Below are 21,965 nucleotides of genomic sequence, written 5' to 3'. Positions count from 1 at the left end.
AAACGGCGACCGAACCCAAGTTCTCCCTCCGCCTTCGGCGCGCTCCAAGAAGTCGGCGACTTCGCCGCGCTCCAGGACCGTGGCCCGGTTGGTCTCGCCCGAGGCCCCGGCGAGTCCCCCGATAACGCCAACGAGATGAAGAACGCCGCCGATTTCTTGCGCCAAATGCGTGCCGAGCTCGGTCTTGGACAGCATCCTCCACTTCCGCTGTCCAGGCGTGAGCCGACGCCGCCGCCACCAACCTCGCCGCCTCCGCCTCCGCCGCCGGCGCCCGCGGCCTCCTCACCTTATGTGCCAATCGTCAGCACGCGCGAGGACGCGCTCTGGGCGGTCACCGCCGCCTCCGACAACAAGGCGATTCCCGTGGGCGTTTCGGTTGATACGACACTGGCTGATGCAATCGCAATCAGTGAAGTTCTTCTCAAAAGTCAGCTTCGCGTTGACAACCCGGAGGTTCTATCCAGCAAACTGGATCAAGCCACCTGGTTAATGGGGGAAATAGTCAATTGTAGTGAGCGTCTGGAGCAGCTCCAGAGCCTTTTACATTGCTCTTGGCTCCCACAAGATTGATTTTTCTTGGTTAGCTTGTGAACTGCAGAGTAGAAATTATTGCTTTTTTTACTCTGAAATTTTTGTTGGAAATTTCTGTTCATTATGCTCACTCGTAGTTCAGGATTCGCATACTTGTCTTTGTGTGCAAACTTACCATCAGAACGCAATATTTTGCATTTAAGCTCAAGCAATCAACTGGATATGGAGATTGAAATTGCTTTCAGGGTTCTAGTTGAGCCACTAAGAGATAACAGTCCAACACCTTCTCAATTCTGATAGTCTCAATCATAATCAAGACGAGGATTCAGAACAAATATATTTACATGCATTCTCAAAAAAAAAACAGAATGATGAGGATTCAGAACTAATTTCTTAACAGAAGGAGCAGCATTCAGAAAAGAAACCAATAACAGAATGTTGCCAGCTTCTTTATGATCTAAAATCAACCACAAATCTGAACATTTTAAGTGGAATGGGCAAATGGAACAGCAGCCCGTTGCGTGTACAAGAGCAGCTAGATGTCTGGCACACTTAAATAATACGGAGGTCCACATTTGGTGAAATTATCCCATGAAGGTATTTCCTCTCCAATTCCCGAAACTTAAAAGAAAATTTTCTTTTCCCTTCATGATTGAGATCACGACCAATCGAGTCAGCTCCTTTAATCGTCAATATCTTCAGAGCAGGGGCATTTTCAACAACGTGCACTAGAAATTCAAGTTGTCCTGTTGTTCCCGAAAATCCTGTAATATGCAGGTTCTTCAGATAACTATGTGGACACCGTGGAAGGCTCTTGATAGGCTCCGAGACACGATGTGGGATGGCCAAAACACTAAACTGCAAAAGCGTGGCAGAGGAAACATGATCAAGCAGAGGCACAATTCATGGTTCGCTAATCGATCAAGTGAAGTCTAAGAGATAGGAGTATACTCACATGCATTTCTAACTTTTCAACAGAAGGAGCAGCCCTCAGAAAAGAGGCAAAAGATAGAATGTTGGCAGCTTCTTTATGACCAATTGACAGGTTCAAATGTAAATATTTCAACTGGTAAAACTTGCACGGATTTTCCATCAACAAAGGCATCTGAAAAATAGATAGTAAATGGTCAAAATAGGAGACAGAGAAATGTGATAAAACAATGTAGATATTAATAGAAATGTGAGACAACAGACCTTAAGAGTAAAATGAGCATGCAATGTCAGATCTTGAACACTTGGAAGCACTTTGGGAAGCACAGTCAAAGCATGCTCAACAGTTAACAGGGAATAAATATCAAGAAATGTGTGCTTCAGTTTGGGTGTATGCCCAAGGTCGATTGGATACAGACGTCCATAGAACAAGAAAGTTTTGAGTTCCACCGCATGGAGTACTATCTTGGTTATCTTGCAGTGTGCAACACGCAGGTATATCAGGTTTGACAATGGACGAGCTACTATCAGTTCATCATTCAAATGGCATCTAACCATACTGAACCACTCAAGATTAATGCAATTTGACAGCATGTCTTGAAGATCCTTCCGAGTGACATTTACCAAGTGCAAGTCAAGTGCTCTCAGATTCGGGAAACCGCTGAATTGAAGGGGTAGTTCAAATGATGCAACGCTAAGTTGAAGATGACGAAGCCGGGATATGCTTCTGTTGTCTAAAAGCTCGACCGGAAATCTGTACTGATCAATACGACCTTGGATGTCGACTGGTCCTAAATCAAGGGCAAGGCTCTCCGTCCGCGATGAAACAGCAAAAGCAACCCACATGTTGATATGATCCAGTACCCTCTTGTCAAACCCAAATTTGATCACGAGCTCTTCAACGACCATGCACTGATGCTTCTGCATGACTGCATTAACATTGTCAATGAATTTCTGAGTGTACTGTTCTCCCCCAAACACGCTGTCACTGCACACTGTGAAGCCATCAAATCTCAGTTTGGGGCAAACTCTCCACACGTCGTTCCATTTACTTGACAGAATGACGGTTCTTGCAGCTTCCTTCAGTGGCAATTTTGATAGAATCGTAGACAGCAGATCATCGGGAAGGTCTGCAAACTGAACCTTTGCTCTCGTTTTCTTAATGACTGGTCCGTGGTAGTAACGCCTCATTCTTTTTCTCGTGTGTGTTAGATCGCTGCCCATTTTGATTCTGCACACAAATGATGCCAGGTTAAGTATGAACAGATCGAGGAAACGAACATGGAAGGCCAGAACACATGTGAACTGCAGAACAGAGTGTTATTGTATTCTACTATCCCTCATGCCAGATAAAAACACCAGCTCTATTTCTAGCAAAACTATAAAACGAACATGTGAACTGCATAACAGAGTGTTGCTGTATTCAATACCATCTCTAGTTTCTAATATCCCTCATAACCAGATAGAACAGTCGGTCCATAAAGTTGTGTTTTTTTAGTGGAAGTTGTAAACTTTTCCTTGACAAACAAATAAACGAGCTCTATTTCTAGCAGAACTATAAAACGAAAGGTCACTTTTGTTAAATTTTACCACATTAACTATGATTTCGGGGATAGATCAGAGGATGGGTTTGGGTGTTTGTGGGGGCGAGAGGGTGCAGGGCGGATCTAGATGGCACCGGCACACTAAGACTGAAATTCGTGGGATTCAGTGGGGGCTGACAGTTAGCGCATCACTGGGTGACAAGAAAACTTACCACTGGCAAAGATTGGGGGCGCTGTTGAGACAGCAGCGGCGCGACGGCTGAACGGAACGGCGATGGGCGGCGACGCGGCAGATGAGTTTGGGGGCTGGGGTTGAGGCGTCCGCGGTGGCGCTACGCTAGCCTACGGCACGGAGGCAGCTCTAGGTTACGGAGGGTGGTATTTCAGAGCCTCGTTGGGTCCGATCCGATCCCCACTGGAGGTCGGTCAGGACAAGGGACTGCGACTGCGAGACGAGTCGGAGAAGGGAGGACGAAAGGGTGGACTGCTCTTCCTTTTTTAACTGGAGAATCTGAAGAGAATTTAGGAGATTTTTTCACCCTTGAGCAGTACACTTCAGTCTTGATTAGCACCGACAAGATGAATAGAAACCTATTTTACTGTTATAACTGTTTTTTCATTTCATTTCTTGATAAATTTGTAAGTAATACTTTTTGTGTGAGACAATGATACGCTAGCCCGTGCCCATGGCGGATGACACAGTAGCCAGCAGTGCCTTTCTCATCCAGCGTGACACCAGTTCTTTCTTATCCTATGTGTACACATTAACTAATGATATAGTAGTCAACTTGTGTCCTTGATTTACATTTCCTTCGATTTGGATTGTGCTTCTGCTCGCTATCATAGAGTGTTTATCTCCCAGGTTTCAAGCATCCACGCTTCTTGTCAGAGCTCTACAAATACAACATAATATTTTGCAAACACACTCGACGATGGAAAGAAGAAAAGGCATTGAGGACGAATCGTTGGACATAATTTACAACCAAAAAGTTACTCTCTCCTGTCCTTTTTAGTTCGTATATAAGTTTTGTCCCAAGGCAAACTATTTCTAATTTGATCAAATTTATAGGAAAAAGTACCAACATTCATAACACCAAATCAATATTGTTAGATTCATTATGAAATGTAGTTTCATAGTATATATATATATATTTGATATTGTAAATGTCGGTATTTTTTAACATAAATTTGATCAAACTTTGCAAAGTTTGACTTGACAAAAATCTAATATGCAGAGTAAAAAGGATCGGAGGGAGTACATACACACATGTTCAGGTTTTTTTTAACGGAGGCAAAAGATTTGTCTCGTCCATTGATTAAGAAGAGAGTTTACAAGATTAATGCTCGAAAAGAAGGTGCATTACAACAACAGTTTGGAATACAACAAAGTTGTTATTCCCGCGCCATGAAATAACTCTGGACTTCTTTGACTCATAGGATAGGAATATCATAAGTATGAAAATTATAGGAAGTGAGATGACACATATTTCAATTTCTATAGGAAGAGAGATGCTATCTGATGTATAGGATGAGAATTTTTCAACTGAACTAGACTAATATTTTTTCCTTCGAAATGTGAAGAATTGTTTCCTATCCTTCATAGGAATATGAAATAATTCCTACAAATCAAAGAGATTCAAGGGATATTTTCCAACATAATTCCTACCAAATTCCTGTAAACCAAAGGAAGACTCCAGTGTTTCGGCCCCGCGGTGACACAAATCTTGGCCTCCTCATTGATGAGTTGCATAATATATTATGGCGGCGTCGATTTCTTCTAGAAAACTCATGTGTTTCTGTCCTTCCAGCATTTTATAATTCCGGGAGAAAATGGAGAGCTTCACATTTGGTGAAATTATTTCATGAAGATATTTTCTCTCCAATTCTCGAACTAGGGAACGGAATCTTATTAGCCATTTATCATCATGGCGAGCTATGTCAGGTCCATTAATCGTCAAAATCTCCAGGGCATGGGCACTTTCAACAACATGCACTAGAAATTCAAGTTGTGTTGTTGTTCCAGAAAATCCTGTAATATGCAGGTTCTTCAGATGATTATGTGGACACCTGGTAATGCTTTTAATAGGCTCTGAGACATGATGTGGGACACCAAAAACACGAAACTGCAAAAGTTTGAGGAAGAAAACATGGTAAGCATAGGCATAATTCATGGTTAACGAGTCAATCAATTTTTAGCAAAGTGAAGGTCGTTGTAGGAGATAGGAGTACTATACTCACATTCATCCCTAACGTTTCAACGAAAGGAGCAGCCCTCAAAAGTGAGGCCAAAGACAGAATATTGTCAACTTCTTTGTCATCTAAAATCAACCACAAATCTAAACATTTTAAGTAGGAAAACTTGTAAGAGGTCTCCATCAACAAGGGCATCTGAAAAGTAGATACTATAAATAGTCATTGTGAGAGAGAGAGAGAGAGAGAGAGAGAGAAAGAGAGAGAGAGAGAGAGAGAGAGAGAGAGAGAGAGACCAGAAAAACAACTTGCATATTAAAGTGAAGTGTGAGACAGCAAACCTTGAGTTCAAAAGAAGCACGCAATGTCAGATCCTGAACACTTGGAAGCACTTTGGGAAGTATAGTTAAAGCATGTTCAAGAGTCACTGGGGTATAGAAATCAAGAAATGCTTGTTTCAAGTTTGGAGCATCCCCAAGGTCAATAGGATACAAACGCCCATAGAAAATGAAAGTTTTGAGTTTTGCTGCATTGAGTACTATCTTTGTTATCCTGCAGTGCACAACACGGAAGTATAATAACTTTTACAATGGACAAGCTACTGTCAGCTCATCATTCAGGTGGCATCTAAACATACTGAACCACTCAAGATTAATGCAATTTGACAGCATATCTTGAAGATCCTTCCGACTGACACGTAACAAGTACAAGTCAAGTGTTCTTAGATTTGGAAAACCGCTGAATTGAGGGGGCAGTTCAAATGATGCAAAGCTAAGTTTTAGATGACGAAGCTGAAATATGCTTCCGTTGTCTAAAAGCTCGAGCGGAAATCTGTACTGATCAGTACGACCAAAGTAATCGGTTGGTGCTATATCAAGGGCAAGGCTCTTCGTCTGCGATGATACAGCAAAAGCAACCCATGAATTGATATGATCTTGTATCCTGCAGTCAAACTCAAATTTGATCATGAGCTCTTCAACAACCATGCCCTGATGTTGTTGCATAACTGCATTCACAGTCTTAATGAATTTTTGAGTGTATTGTTGTTCGTAAAACACATTCTTGGATACTGTGAGAACATCAAATCTTAATTTGGGGCATAACATCCACCTATCTTTCCATTTACTTGATAGAATGCCACTCCTTACAGCATCCTTTAGTGGCAACTTTGATAGAACCATAGATAGCATATCCTGAGGAAGGTCTGTAAATAGAACATTTGCTCTGGTTTTCTTAAAGACTTTTCCTTGGCAGGATTCATAGGAACCCATGTGTCTTTTTCTTGTGCAAGTTAGATCGTTGTCCATTTTAATTCTACATGAAAATGAAGCCAGGGTAAGTACAATTATATCAAGCAAATGAACCTGGAAGGCCGAAATACAAGTACACTACACAACAAAAGGTTATCCCATTTCATCACATTTATAGCTTCTACTTGTTGGGGAACATAGTAATTTCAAAAAATTTCCTACGCACACGCAAGATCATGGTGATGCATAGCAACGAGAGGGGGAGAGTGTGATCTACGTACCCTTGTAGATCGACAACGGAAGCGTAAACTTGGTTGATGTAGTCGTACGTCTCCACGGCTCGACCGATCAAGCACTGAAACTACGGCACCTCTGAGTTCTAGCACACGTTCAACTCGATGACGATCCCTGGACTCTGATCCATCAAAGTGTCGGGGAAGAGTTCCGTCAGCACGACGGCGTGGTGACAATCTTGATGTACTACCGTCGCAGGGCTTCGCCTAAGCACTACTACAATATTATCGAGGACTATGGTGGAAGGGGGCACCGCACACGGCTAAGAATATGATCACGTGGATCAACTTGTTTCTCTAAAGGTTCCCCCTTGCCCCCGTATATAAAGGAGCAAGGGAGAAGGAGGCCGGCCCTAGGAGGGGGCGCGCCAAGTGTGGAGTCCTACTAGGACTCCCTAGTCCTAGTAGGATTCCACCTCCCATATGGAATAGGAAAAGAGGAAGGGAAAAGGAGAAGGAAGGAAGGAGGCGCCCCCCTTCCCTACTCCAATTCGGACCAGACCAAGGGGAGGGGTGCGGCCACTCTTGAGGCCCTTTTTCTTCTTTCCCGTATGGCCCAATAAGGCCCAATACGTATTCCCGTAACTCTCCGGTACTCCGAAAAATACCCGAATCACTCGGAACCTTTCCGATGTCCAAATATAGTCGTCCAATATATCGATCTTTACTCTCGACCATTTCGAGACTCCTCGTCATGTCCCCGATCTCATCCGGGACTCCGAACTCCTTCGGTACATCAAAACTCATAAACTCATAATATAACTGTCATCAAAACCTTAAGCGTGCGGACCCTACGGGTTCGAGAACAATGTAGACATGACCGAGACACGTCTCCGGTCAATAACCAATAGCGGAACCTGGATGCTCATATTGGCTCCTACATATTCTACAAAGATCTTTATCGGTCAGACCGCATAACAACATACGTTGTTCCCTTTGTCATCGGTATGTTACTTGCCCGAGATTCGATCGTCGGTATCTTAATACCTAGTTCAATCTCGTTACCGGCAAGTCTCTTTACTCGTTCCGTAATACATCATCTCACAACTAACTCATTAGTTGCAATGCTTGCAAGGCTTATGTGATGTGCATTACCGAGAGGGCCCAGAGATACCTCTCTGACAATCGGAGTGACAAATCCTAATCTCGAAATACGCCAACCCAACATGTACCTTTGGAGACACCTGTAGAGCTCCTTTATAATCACCCAGTTACGTTGTGACGTTTGGTAGCACACAAAGTGTTCCTCCGGCAAACGGGAGTTGCATAATCTCATAGTCATAGGAACATGTATAAGTCATGAAGAAAGCAATAGCAACATACTAAATGATCGGGTGCTAAGCTAATGGAATGGGTCATGTCAATCACATCATTCTCCTAATGATGTGAACCCGTTAATCAAATAACAACTCTTTTGTTTATGGTTAGGAAACATAACCATCTTCGATTAACGAGCTAGTCAAGTAGAGGCATACTAGTGACACTCTGTTTGTCTATGTATTCACACATGTATTATGTTTCCGGTTAATACAATTCTAGCATGAATAATAAACATTTATCATGATATAAGGAAATAAATAATAACTTTATTATTGCCTCTAGGGAATATTTCCTTCAGTCTCCCACTTGCACTAGAGTCAATAATCTAGTTCACATCGCCATGTGATTCAACACTAAGAGTTCACATCACCATGTGATTAACACCCATAGTTCACATCGTCATGTGACCTATACCCAAAGGGTTTACTAGAGTCAATAATCTAGTTCACATCATTTATGTGATTAACACCCAAAGAGTTCTAAGGTGTGATCATGTTTTGCTTGTGAGATAATTTTAGTCAACGAGTCTGTCACATACAGATCCGTAAGTATTTTGCGAATTCTATGTCTACAATGCTCTGCACGGAGCTACTCTAGCTAATTGTTCCCACTTTCAATATGTATCTAGATCGAGACTTAGAGTCATCCAGATCTGTGTCAAAACTTGCATCGACGTAACTTTTTACGACGAACCTTTTGTCACCTCCATAATCGAGAAATAGTTCCTTATTCCACTAAGGATAATTTTGACCAATGTCCAGTGATCTACTCTTAGATCACTATTGTACTCCCTTGCTTAACACAGTGTAGGGTATACAATAGATCTGGTACACATCATGGCATACTTTATAGAACCTATGGCTGAGGCGTAGGGAATGACTTTCATTCTCTTTCTATCTTCTGTCGTGGTCGGGCTTTAAGTCTTACTCAATTTCATACCTTGTAACACAGCCAAGAACTCTTTCTTTGACTGTTCCATTTTTGAACTACTTCAAAATATTGTCAAGGTATGTACTCATTGAAAAAACTTATCAAGCGTCTTGATCTATCTCTATAGATTTTGATGCTTAATATGTAAGAAGCTTCACCGAGGTCTTTCTTTGAAAAACTTCTTTAAAAACACTCCTTTATGCTTTGCAGAATAATTCTACATTATTTCCGATCAACAATATGTCATTCACATATACTTATCAGAAATGTTGTAGTGCTCCCACTCACTTTCTTGTAAATACAAGCTTTACCGCAAGTCTGTATAAAACTGTATGCTTTGATCATACTATTAAAGCGTTTATTCCAACTCCGAGAGGCTTGCACCAGTCCATAAATGGATCGCTAGAGCTTGCACACTTTGTTAGCTCCTTTTGGATCGACAAAACCTTCCGGCTGCATCATATACAACTCTTCTTCCAGAAATCCATTCAGGAATGCAGTTTTGACATCCATTTGCTGGATTTCATAAAATGCGGCAATTGCTAACATGATTCGGACAGACTTAAGCATAGATACGAGTGAGAAACTCTCATCATAGTCAACACCTTGAACTTGTCGAAAACCTTTTTGCGACAATTCTAGCTTTGTAGATAGTAACACTACTATCAGCGTCCGTCTTCCTCTTGAAGATCCATTTAATCTCAATGGCTCGCCGATCATTGGCAAGTCAATCAAAGTCCATACTTTGTTCTCATACATGGATCTCATCTCAGATTTCATGGCCTCAAGCCATTTCGCGGAATCTAGGCTCATCATCGCTTCCTCATAGTTCACAAGTTCGTCATGGTCTAGTGACATGACTTCCAGAACAGGATTACCGTACCACTTTGGTGCGGATCTCACTCTGGTTTACCTACGAGATTCGGTATTAACTTGATCTGAAGTTACATGATCATCATCATTAGTCTTCCTCACTAATTGGTGTAGTAGTCACAGGAACAGATTTCTTGTGATGAACTACTTTTCAATAAGGAAGAAGGTACAATTACCTTATCAAGTTCTACTTTCCTCCCACTCACTTCTTTCAAGAGAAACTCCTTCTCTAGAAAAACTCCGAATTTAGTAATAAAAGTCTTGCCTTCGGATTTGTGATAGAAGGTGTACCCAACAGTCTCCTTTGGGTATCCTATGAAGAAATATTTCTCCGATTTGGGTTTGAGCTTATCAGGATGAAACTTTTTCATATAAGCATCACAATCCCAAACTTTAAGAAATGACAACTTTGGTTTCTTGCCAAACCACAGTTCAGATTGTGTCATCTCAACGGACTTAGATGGTGCCCTTTTAAACGTGAATGCAGCTGTCTTTAATGCATAACCCCAAAACAATAGTGGTAGATCGATAAGAGACATCATAGATCGCACCATATCTAATAAAGTACAGTTATGATGTTCGGACACACCATTATGCTGTGGTGTTCCAGGTGGCGTGAGTAATGAAACTATTTCACATTGTTTTAACTGAAGGCCAAACTCGTAACTCAAATATTTTACCTCTACGATCATATCGTAGAAACTTTTATTTTCTTGTTATGATGATTCTCCACTTCACTCTGAAATTCTTTGAACTTTTCAAATATTTCAGACTTGTGTTTCATTAAGTAGATATACCCATATCTGCTCAAATCATCTGTGAAGGTCAGAAAATAATGATACCCGCCGCGAGCCTTAACACTCATCAGATCTCATACATCAGTATGTATTATTTCCAATAAGTCAGTTGCTCGCTCCATAGTTCCGGAGAATGGCGTTTTAGTCATCTTGCCCATGAGGCATGGTTCGCAAGCATCAACTGATTCATAATCAAGTGATTCTAAAAACCCATCAGCATGGAGTTTCTTCATGCGCTTTACACCAATATGACCTAAACGTCAGTGCCACAAATAAGTTGCACTATCATTATTAACTTTGCATCTTTTGGTTTCAATATTATGATTATGTGTATCACTATGATCGAGATCCAACAAACTATTTTCATTGGGTGTGTAACCATATAAGGTTTTATTCATGTAAACAGAACAACAATTTATTCTCTTACTTAAATGAATAACTGTATTACAATAAACATGATCAAATCATATTCATGCTCAACGCAAACACCAAATAACACTTATTCAGGTTCAACACTAATCCCGAAAGTATAGGGAGTGTGCGATGATGATCATATCAATCTTGGAACCACTTCCAACACATATCGTCATTTCACCCTTAACTAGTCTCTGTTTATTTTGCAACTCCCGTTTCGAGTTACTAATCTTAGCAACTGAACTAGTATCAAATACTGAGGGGTTGCTATAAACACTAGTAAAGTACACATCAATAACATGTATATCAAATATACTTATGTTCACTTCACCATCCTTCTTATCTGCCAATCACTTGGGGTAGTTCCGCTTCCAGTGATCAGTCCCTTTGCAGTAGAAACACTTAGTCTCAGGCTTAGGACCAGACTTGGGCTTCTTCACTTGAGCAGCAACTTGCTTGTTGTTCTTCTTGAAGTTCCCCTTCTTCCCTCTGCCCTTTTCTTGAAACTAGTGGTCTTGTCTACCATCAACACTTGATGTTTTTCTCGATTTCTACCTTCGTCAATTTCCGCATTACGAAGAGCTTGGGAATCGTTTCCGTTATCCCTTGCATATCATAGTTCATCACGAAGTTCTACTAACTTGGTGATGGTGACTAGAGAATTTTGTCAATCACTATCTTATCTGGAAGATTAACTCCCACTTGATTCAAGCGATTGTAGTACTCAGACAATCTGAGCACATGCTCACTAGTTGAGCGATTCTCCTCCATCTTTTAGCTATAGAACTTGTTGGAGACTTCATATCTCTCAACTCGGGTATTTGCTTGAAATATTAACTTCAACTCCTAGAACATCTCATATGCTCCATGACGTTCAAAACATCTTTGAAGTCCCGATTCTAAGCCATTAAGCATGATGCACTAAACTAGCAAGTAGTCATCATATTGAGCTAGCCAAACGTTCATAACGTCTGCATCTGCTCCTGCAATAGGTCCGTCACCTAGCGGTGCATCAAGTACATAATTATTCTGTGCAGCAATGAGGATAAACCTCAGATCACGGATCCAATCCGCATCATTGCTACTAACATCTTTCAACACAATTTTCTCTAGGAACATATCAAAATAAACACATGGAAGCAACAACGCGAGCTATTGATCTACAACATAATTTGCAAAATACTACTAGGACTAAGTTCATGATAAATTTAAGTTCAATTAATCATATTACTTAAGAACTCCCACTTAGATAGACATCCCTCTAATCCTCTAAGTGATTACGTGATTCAAAACAACTAAACCATATCCGATCATCACGTGAGATGGAGTAGTTTCATTGGTGAACATCGCTATGTTGATCATATCTGCTATATGATTCACGCTCGACCTTTAGGTCTCCGTGTTCCGAGGCCATATCTGTATATGCTTGGCTCATCAAGTATAACCTGAGTATTCTGCGTGTGCAACTGTTTTGCACCCGTTGTATTTGAACGTAGAGCCTATCACACCCGATCATCACGTGGTGTCTCAGCATAAAGAACTTTCGCAACGGTGCATACTCAGGGAGAACACTTCTTGATAATTAGTGAGAGATCATCTTATAATGCTACCGTCAATCAAAGCAAGATAAGATGCATAAAAGATAAACATCACATGCAATCAATATAAGTGATATGATATGGCCACCATCATCTTGTGCTTGTGATCTCCATCTTCGAAGCACCATCATGATCACCATCGTCACCGGCGCGACACCTTGATCTCCATCGTAGCATCGTTGTCGTCTCGCCAATCTTATGCTTCCACGACTATCGCTACCGCTTAGTGATAAAGTAAAGCATTACAGCACGATTGCATTGCATACAATAAAGCGACAACCATATGGCTCCTGTCAGTTGCCGATAACTCGGTTACAAAACATGATCATCTCATACAATAAAATTTAGCATCATGTCTTGACCATATCACATCACAACATGCCTTGCAAAAACAAGTTAGACGTCCTCTACTTTGTTGTTGCAAGTTTTACGTGGTTGCTACGGGCTTAAGCAAGAACCAATCTTACCTACGCATCAAAACCACAACGATAGTTTGTCAAGTTGGTGCTGTTTTAACCTTCGCAAGGACCGGGCGTAGCCACACTTGGTTCAACTAAAGTTGGAGAAACTGTCACCCGCTAGCCACCTTTGTGCAAAGCACGTCGGGAGAACCGGTCTCGCGTAAGCGTACGCGTAATGTCGGTCCGGGCCGCTTTGTCCAACAATACCGCCGAACCAAAGTATGACATGCTGGTAAGCAGTATGACTTATATCGCCCACAACTCACTTGTGTTCTACTCGTGCATATAACATCAACACATAAAACCTAGGCTCGGATGCCACTGTTGGGGAACGTAGTAATTTCAAAAAAATTCCTACGCACACGCAAGATCATGGTGATGCATAGCAACGAGAGGGGGAGAGTGTGATCTACGTACCCTTGTAGATCGACAACGGAAGCGTAAACTTGGTTGATGTAGTCGTACGTCTCCACGGCTCGACCGATCAAGCACCGAAACTACGGCACCTCCGAATTCTAGCACACGTTCAGCTCGATGACGATCCCCGGACTCCGATCCAGCAAAGTGTCGCGGAAGAGTTTCGTCAGCACGACGGCGTGGTGACGATCTTGATGTACTACCGTCGTAGGGCTTCGCCTAAGCACTACTATAATATTATCGAGGACTATGGTGGAAGGGGGCACCGCACACGGCTAAGAATATGATCACGTGGATCAACTTGTTTCTCTAGAGGTGCCCCCTGCCCCCGTATATAAAGGAGCAAGGGAGGAGGAGGCCAGCCCTAGGATGGGGTGCGCCAAGTGTGGAGTCCTACTAGGACTCCCTAGTCCTAGTAGGATTCCACCTCTCATATGGAATAGGAAAAGAGGAAGGGAAAAGGAGAAGGAAGGAAGGGGGCGCCCCCCTTCCCTAGTCCAATTCGGACCAGACCAAGGGGAGGGGTGCGGCCACCCTTGAGGCCCTTTTTCTTCTTTCCCGTATGGCCCAATAAGGCCCAATACGTATTCCCGTAACTCTCCGGTACTCCGAAAAATACCCGAATCACTCGGAACCTTTCTGATGTCCAAATATAGTCGTCCAATATATCGATCTTTACGTCTCGACCATTTCGAGACTCCTCGTCATGTCTCCGATCTCATCCGGGACTCCGAACTCCTTCGGTACATCAAAACTCATAAAATCATAATATAACTGTCATCGAAACCTTAAGCGTGCGGACCCTACGGGTTCGAGAACAATGTAGACATGACCGAGACACGTCTCCGGTCAATAACCAATAGCGGAACCTGGATGCTCATATTGGCTCCTACATATTCTACAAAGATCTTTATCGGTCAGACCGCATAACAACATACGTTGTTCCCTTTGTCATCGGTATGTTACTTGCCCGAGATTCGATCGTCGGTATCTTAATACCTAGTTCAATCTCGTTACCGACAAGTCTCTTTACTCGTTCCGTAATACATCATCTCACAACTAACTCATTAGTTGCAATGCTTGCAAGGCTTATGTGATGTGCATTACCGAGAGGGCCCAGAGATACCTCTCTGACAATCGGAGTGACAAATCCTAATCTCGAAATACGTCAACCCAACATGTACCTTTGGAGACACCTGTAGAGCTCCTTTATAATCACCCAGTTACGTTGTGATGTTTGGTAGCACACAAAGTGTTCCTCCGGCAAACAGGAGTTGCATAATCTCATAGTCATAGGAACATGTATAAGTCATGAAGAAAGCAATAGCAACATACTAAACGATCGGGTGCTAAGCTAATGGAATGGGTCATGTCAATCACATCATTCTCCTAATGATGTGATCCCGTTAATCAAATAACAACTCTTTTGTTTATGGTTAGGAAACATAACCATCTTCGATTAACGAGCTAGTCAAGTAGAGGCATACTAGTGACACTCTGTTTGTCTATGTATTCACACATGTATTATGTTTCCGGTTAATACAATTCTAGCATGAATAATAAACAGTTATCATGATATAAGGAAATAAATAATAACTTTATTATTGCCTCTAGGGCATATTTCCTTCACTACTATCCCTCATAATTAGATAAGAACAACCACTCAATAAAGTTGTTGTATTTTCCTTGATAAATAGCCAACGGTGCTTTCTAGCAAAAACTGTAAAATGGAACCATAGATCAGTATGATAAATAAGAGCATGGGTTTGTGTGGGCAAACATTTGATCTAGATCGTGTGCTCATTGTGCACGACAAACCCGAAGTTCATTTGTGGAAATTCGGTAAGGTTTAGATCATGATGGGATGACAAGAACATTACCAATGGCAAAGAATTGAGAAGGGTGAACTCTGGAGGTCCCTTGTTTACAAATCCACCATACATAGTTAAATAAGTATATACCGTTGGAGAAACTCTAGGTTTTGTAAAAGTTAAATAAATCTAGATCCTCTGATCCAGCTTGGTGGTTGGTCAAGACTCGGGAGCGGAATCAGAAAAGGAAGGTGGGAGGAGAAGGGTGAATCATGGAGATCCCCTCTCAAGATCCATCTTGTGAAGTTAAATAAATCTAGATCGTAAGAGCAAGTAGGGATTCTCTAATAAATCCAAATTCTCTGATCAAGATTTGAGGTCAGCCAGGACTCAGGAGATGAATCGGAAAAGGAGGTGAGAGGAGAAGGATGAGCTGTGGAGATCCTATGTTCCCAATCCATCGTAAATCAAGATCGTTAGATAAATTCTAGATTCTCTAAAAGTTAGGCCTTTAAAATAGCTCATCCTATCACTCATAACCAGATTAGAACAACCACTCCATAAAATTGCCTTATTTCCATTGCTAAAAACTTGAGCTAGCAAAAACTATAAAGCACAACCATAAATCAGAAGGATAAATCAGGGCGTGGGGTTGAGTTTTTGTGTACGCGAGAGGGTGCAGGGCGGCAACGAAAAACTTACCAAAGGTGAAAGACTCTGGATGAGGTTGAGACAACAGCGAACGACGATAGAACGGGAACATCGATGAGCGGCGACGCGCTTGAGTTTGGGGGTTAGGGTTGAGGAGGCGGCGGCAGTGGCGGACCTAGGTCACAAAGGGGTATACTCGTACTATATATATAGAGAGAGATTGAATTTGGGTCAGATCCAGATAGAGTGTCACTTTCTGCACACACAAAATTATTGGAGGGGCCGGGACTCAAAGAAAAATCAAAAGAGGAAAGTGTGAGGAGGGTGAACCATGGGGATCCCCTATGCCCAAATTTACTGTGTGCAGTTAAATAAATCTAGACCGTTAGATTAACTCTAGCAGATTTCCCAAAATGTTGAGCCTTTATAGTGGGTTTAAAAGGTCTTCTAAAAAATAAAGGCTCCAAAGCAAGGGTATAAAGTCAAATTATATGAACTACAGTCTTTATATTTCTTCTTCCATGTAGGGCCCACTTACCAGTGAGTTATCATTTCTTTTTTATCCTTGCCCATCTTGGCCATACGCCCATACCGCACGCAAATTGTCTCCGGTGGAAGCCTGATTGTCCGAGGTGGCCAGGTCGTTTGTTCTAGAAAAGGAGGAGGACTCCCGCTCTCTACATCTAGACAATGCATGCAGCCACTTTATTAATTATTCACACAAGACATTACAAAGTCATACAACAGTAAGACTAAAGCCACCGTCTAGGCGACATCTGTCGTTACTCCTATCCAGTTGATGAAAGGATGCTGATAGTCTGGGCCTAATACCAGCCAAACCTAACATCTAAGACCTGAGGTCCCAACCAGGACTCCTGCCGGGTATGGGGCACCCACCAGTCCGACGCACTCCTCAATCAGGACGTCTGCCGGGTATGAGGCCGCCGCAGCCACCTGCCACCAATCCATCTTCAGTGATGTAGTACTGCATCTACCTTGCCCAGTCGTGCCGCGATGAAAGCGAAGGGAGTGTGGCGTAGAACTCCAGGTTCTGGCGAGAGAGGGAGGAGGCAGCGACAGAAGATGAAGGAGAGACATTAATGCATTCACCAACTCGGAAAGAGTGTTGGAGGGATGGTCGCAAAGTTGTCGGGCATGGCGAACAAACAGGGTTCCATGTTTCCCTCATAGGAAAAATAGATCAAATGTACATTTGGTACATTTATTTCACCTTATACTTACTTCATAGAAAAATAAATCAAGTTTAATATGTTGTCGCAACAATGAACTTTTTAAAATCGATAAATGATTCTATGATTCTACATTTGAGAACAAAGTTCTGCCTATTAACAGGTAATTAAAAGCATCTCCAGCCATTAGCCCCCCAGGAGGCGCTAAAAATCGCCCCTGGGGGCGCACCGGCGCAAACCGCGTGCTGGGGTAATGATGCACCCAGTCGCGGTGCCCACGTTTTTTTGAAAATTTTAATTCCGGCACGAACACGGCGCAAATTCAACCAAACTTCGGCGAGTTCGTACATATTTAAAATATTTTATAAAAAAGAAAAAAAATGCTACTATGATGCTCCTCGTCGTCTCCCTCGCCGCTCCTCGCCGCCCACCGCCCTTGCAGTTCTACATGTCGAGGAGGCGCTAGAACCGCGTGTAGTCGCCGCCGCCGTCGCCGCTACCTCCTCCGCGTCCGCCGTCCCTGCTGCAACCCTCCCCCGGTTGGCGCGGCGGGTTGGACGATCCGGGGGCGTCCTCATCGTCGTCACTGTCGAGGATCACGACGTCGCGCTCGTCCTCGCGCCCACGTTTGCGGGCGGCTATCTCCTCCAGGGCCCGGCGCTGCCGGACCATCTCGTTGCGGAGGTGGTCGTCCACCACCCCGGCACCCCACGCCGCTGCCGGGACCCCGCCGACGCTGATCCTCCAAGACCCCGGCTCCCGCATGTCCGGCGGGAACGGGTACTTCGCCTCGAAGAGGAGCCGAGTTTCGTCCTCGTGAAGGTGGCGGCGGCCGAAGCCGTTCGCCGCCGCACCGTCGCCTGGGAAGCGCTTGGCCATGCTTTGAACTGGAGACGGCGAGAGGAGGGAGAGGAGAGGGGGAGAAATGGCGCTGTGGCGGTGGAGACTCTGTGCGTGTCACCGGCGCACTGGGGGTCGGCTTATATAGGCGGAGGCGCCGCGCGTACCGTGGCCGCCGCGTGTACGCGTGGCGGGCGAGGGGATGCGCGTCGTCCGGTCACTGCGCCGCCCGTGAGGCATCAATGGAGGAGGCTGACCGACAATGAGGACGACGAAGCGGCGAGAAGAAAGACGAGTCGCTGGCAAGGAGGGCCCGCGGCTGTTTCGCGCCAAAAACGATTCGGCCGGCGCCCCCGAGCGCCCCCAGCGCGCCGGGGTCGGTTTGGATCCGCCGGCGCCAATTTCGGCCCGAGCCGGCGAAAAATGGGCCCTTGGGGGCGCGACTGGGCTGATTTTTCGGTACCGGCGGCCGAAAATGGGAAGCGCTTGGCCATGCTTTGAACTGGAGACGGCGAGAGGAGGGACAGGAGATGGGGAGAAATGGCGCTGTGGCGGTGGAGACCCTGTGCGTGTCGCCGGCGCACTGGGGGTCGGCTTATATAGGCGGAGGCGCCGCGCGTACCGTGGCCGCCGCGTGTACGCGTGGCGGGCGAGGGGATGCGCGTCGTCCGGTCACTGCGCCGCCCGTGAGGCGTCAATGGAGGAGGCTGACCGACGATGAGGACGACGAAGCGGCGAGAAGAAAGACGAGTCGCTGGCAAGAAGGGCCCGCGGCTGTTTCGCGCCAAAAACGATTCGGCCGGCGCCCCCGAGCGCCCCCAGCGCGCCGGGTTCGGTTTGGGTCCGCCGGCGCCAATTTCGGCCCGAGCCGGCGAAAAATGGGCCCTTGGGGGCGCGACTGGGCTGATTTTTCGGTAGCGGCGGCCGAAAAGTCGCCTGGAGGGCCTTGTTGGGGGCGCAGCTGGAATTGCTCTAAGCTGCATTGCCACTTTTTACTGATTAGAAAGATTGAACGAAAAATATGAAAAGAAAATTTATAATGGCAAGAGACCCGTTCAAAACTATGACCTATGAGGTGAATCTTTTGTACTAACTGGTTTCTTGATAATAGTCAGTGACTAATTAAAAATTAGATAATGGGAGGCGGTGGTGTTTCCCAGATATCCAACACGTTGTCCTCCTGATGATGCACGTCAAAGAGACGGTCGCCCCCAACGAAGAAGTCGCTAATGGCGCCACTGCCTTGGCTCCCACACAGCGCCAGCCTCAGGTCATAATTAGGGCCTTCATACACCGAGATGGTGTCATCCTTGGATGCCAAGAGCAGTCCGCCGTGCACGGCAAGCTTTGAAGTATTACACTTGGAAGTGGAACTCATCTTGCTTTGATGTAGCCACTGCACGTTTCCGGAGTTGCCCTGGATACGAATGTCGAGTAATCCGAGATCATGGTACTCACTGATCAAGCAGACCGAACTCTCGTCCTCCATCACGGCTACATCCACAACCCGTGTGTTCTTCCCCTCGCAGGCACTCTCAGGCACTCTCATACCACCACGACCATACAACGCTCATATCCCAGGAATCTACTAGAGCCATGGAAAACGACAGCCAAACGCTGGCCACCATGAGCGTCTTGGTGTTTGGCAGCCATTGAAGCTTGTTGGTGCTGCCCATCTTACTTTCGGGGTTGAAGTGCAAAAAGGAGCATGCCTGCTCGTCGGTGATGCAAGTCCCAAGCACCGAAGCCGTAGTTGTCATAGAGGCTTCTTCCTCTGCAGCTTGCAAACATTTTTGTTTCCTGGTCGGAGGCCAAAGCTAGTGTGTCAAGGTCGACACTCTCGCCTAGGTTTGGTAATCGGAAGTGGTGACTTAGGTCGCCGGTAAGCGCCGAGAAAGCACCCATGCCCAGGCCGCCGACGAGGAGCGTGGAAGGGCCGAGGTAAACCGCATCGCGGACCCACGACACCGCAGGTGTCAGGCAGATCGGCCGGCGCTGCTCCAGCATCCAGTTGTACACCCGCGCGGTGGTGCCGTGCGTGTACGTGTGCGTGATGCAACACCCACCATCGGGCGCCGCGCGGACCACCGGGTGGTCAACCGGCACCCGCCCTGGTGGCACTGAAGCGGCTAGGCGGACCCTCTCGAGATCGAGCTCGCCCGTAGTAGTTCGGCTCGCAGAAGAGCACCCTTCCACGAGAGTCACGGTTTTGCTTCCACAAAAGGCACGGGTGTGATTTCGCGAGAGGCACGGGCGTGCCTTTTTCGGAAAGGGAAAAAAAATCGTGCTCCCGGTTCGGTTTTTTCGCCCGGTTTTTTTCGTCCGTTTTTTTTATGAAAAAAAAGTTCGTCAAAACTTATCAACATGGGATCTAGTTTTGAAAATCTCGACGCGAGGAATCCAATGATGAAAACGGTTCGAGATTTGAACGCGCAGCTTAAAAGATAAAACGCTTTGAATAAACTGTTCTACGAAAAAAGGGAAAACTCTCAGGTTGCGACAAATGACGCGCTGCATGTGCGCCATTTGTCACAACCGGAAAGTGGAGTGTTCTTTGCAACGAGTACACCTTAATTATTGATTTCGGGTATGCCCTATTGGAAGGACAAGAGTTGGCTTTTACACATTCTCCTTCTTTCTTTTCTTTGACTTTTTTTCTTTCTTGGTTTTCAACGCTTTTTTCGTTTGTTTTTTTATTTTCATTTTGTTCCTTCTTTTTTTATTTTATTTTTCCTTCTTAATTTTTTGTTTAGGTTTCTTTCTTCTTCTCCATTTTTTGTTTTCCTTTTTTCCTTTGCTTCTTTTTGTTTCTCATTCTACATTCTTATATACATGACTAACATTTTTTCAAAATTGTTCAACACTTTCTAAATACTTGTTCAATGTTTTTCAAACACTTATTCAACATTTTAATATACATGACCAACGTTTTTTTATGTACTTGTTCAACATTGTGCAAATACTTTTTCCACATTTTTTGAATGCTTGATTAACATTTTTTTAATCTTTGTTCAACATTTTTCGAACGCTTGATTAACATTTTTTCATGTACTTGTTCAACATTTTTTGAATGTTTGATTAACGTTTTTTAAATCCTTGTTTAACATTTTTCAAATCCTTGTTCAACATTTTTCGAATGCTTGATTAACATTTTTTTCAAACTTGTTCAACATTTCCTCAAATACTTGTTCAATATTTTTGAAAATGCTTGATTAACATTTTTCAAATACTTGTTCAACATTTTTCTAATACTTGATCAACATTTTTCAAATACTTGTTCAACATTCCTCTGAATGTTGCTACATTAACATTTTTTAAATACTTGTTCAACATTTTTTCTGAATGCTTGATAACATTTTTTAAATACTTGTGCAACATTTTTTAAATACTTATTCAACATTTTCTAAATGTTTTTTGAAGAGTTTTTTTGTAATATATATATATATATATTTAAAATATTTTAAGTATAAACAAAAGTACAAAATAAAACATAAAACGAAACCAGAAATCGTAAAAGTACAGAAAAATAGGTTGTTGCCTCGCTCGGGCGTGGGCCGGCCCATCTGGGCTCCTCCCTACGCGAGGTTGACCCCTATGCTCGGAGAAATAGGGGCGCCCGACTTAGTGGCCTAGGAACAGAGAATTGCGGGCGCAAATATGCAGTAAGATAAACTCCGCGGGGGGGGGGGGGGGTACTATTTCTCGCATTAAGCAAGGTTCAAAATCACTAATTGAGGAGTATTCCTTGCAAAGATCACTCGCACCTCTCTAGGTCGCAACAAGTGGAGTTTTTTTCGTAGATCCGTTTGTTCAACATGTTTTATCTCTTAAATCGTGCATCCAAATTTTGAACTGTTTTCATTGTTGAATTTCTCGCGTCGAGATCTCCAAAACTAGATCCCATGTTGATAGGATTTGATAAACT

The 21,965-nt window shown here is 43.9% G+C and overlaps 1 protein-coding gene across 1 annotated transcript; it reads right to left on the bottom strand.

Moving 5' to 3' along the window:
- Positions 1-800: 800 nt before the first annotated feature.
- On the bottom strand, positions 801-3,499 carry LOC123151456 (putative F-box/FBD/LRR-repeat protein At5g62970). The gene is made up of 4 exons (XM_044571162.1): positions 3,218-3,499; positions 1,726-2,692; positions 1,487-1,636; positions 801-1,389 (listed from the first exon to the last, which is right to left on the bottom strand). The coding sequence occupies exons 2-4, from the start codon at positions 2,683-2,685 to the stop codon at positions 1,084-1,086; spliced, it is 1,416 nt and encodes a 471-aa protein (XP_044427097.1). The 5' UTR covers positions 2,686-2,692; positions 3,218-3,499; the 3' UTR covers positions 801-1,083.
- Between the last annotated feature and the right edge of the window lie 18,466 nt (positions 3,500-21,965).

Source organism: Triticum aestivum, chromosome 7A, assembly GCF_018294505.1.
Source record: "Triticum aestivum cultivar Chinese Spring chromosome 7A, IWGSC CS RefSeq v2.1, whole genome shotgun sequence".
NCBI classification, from domain to species: domain Eukaryota; kingdom Viridiplantae; phylum Streptophyta; class Magnoliopsida; order Poales; family Poaceae; genus Triticum; species Triticum aestivum.
Note: the sequence above shows the minus strand (reverse complement) of the source record. Positions and strands in the feature narration are given on the sequence as shown.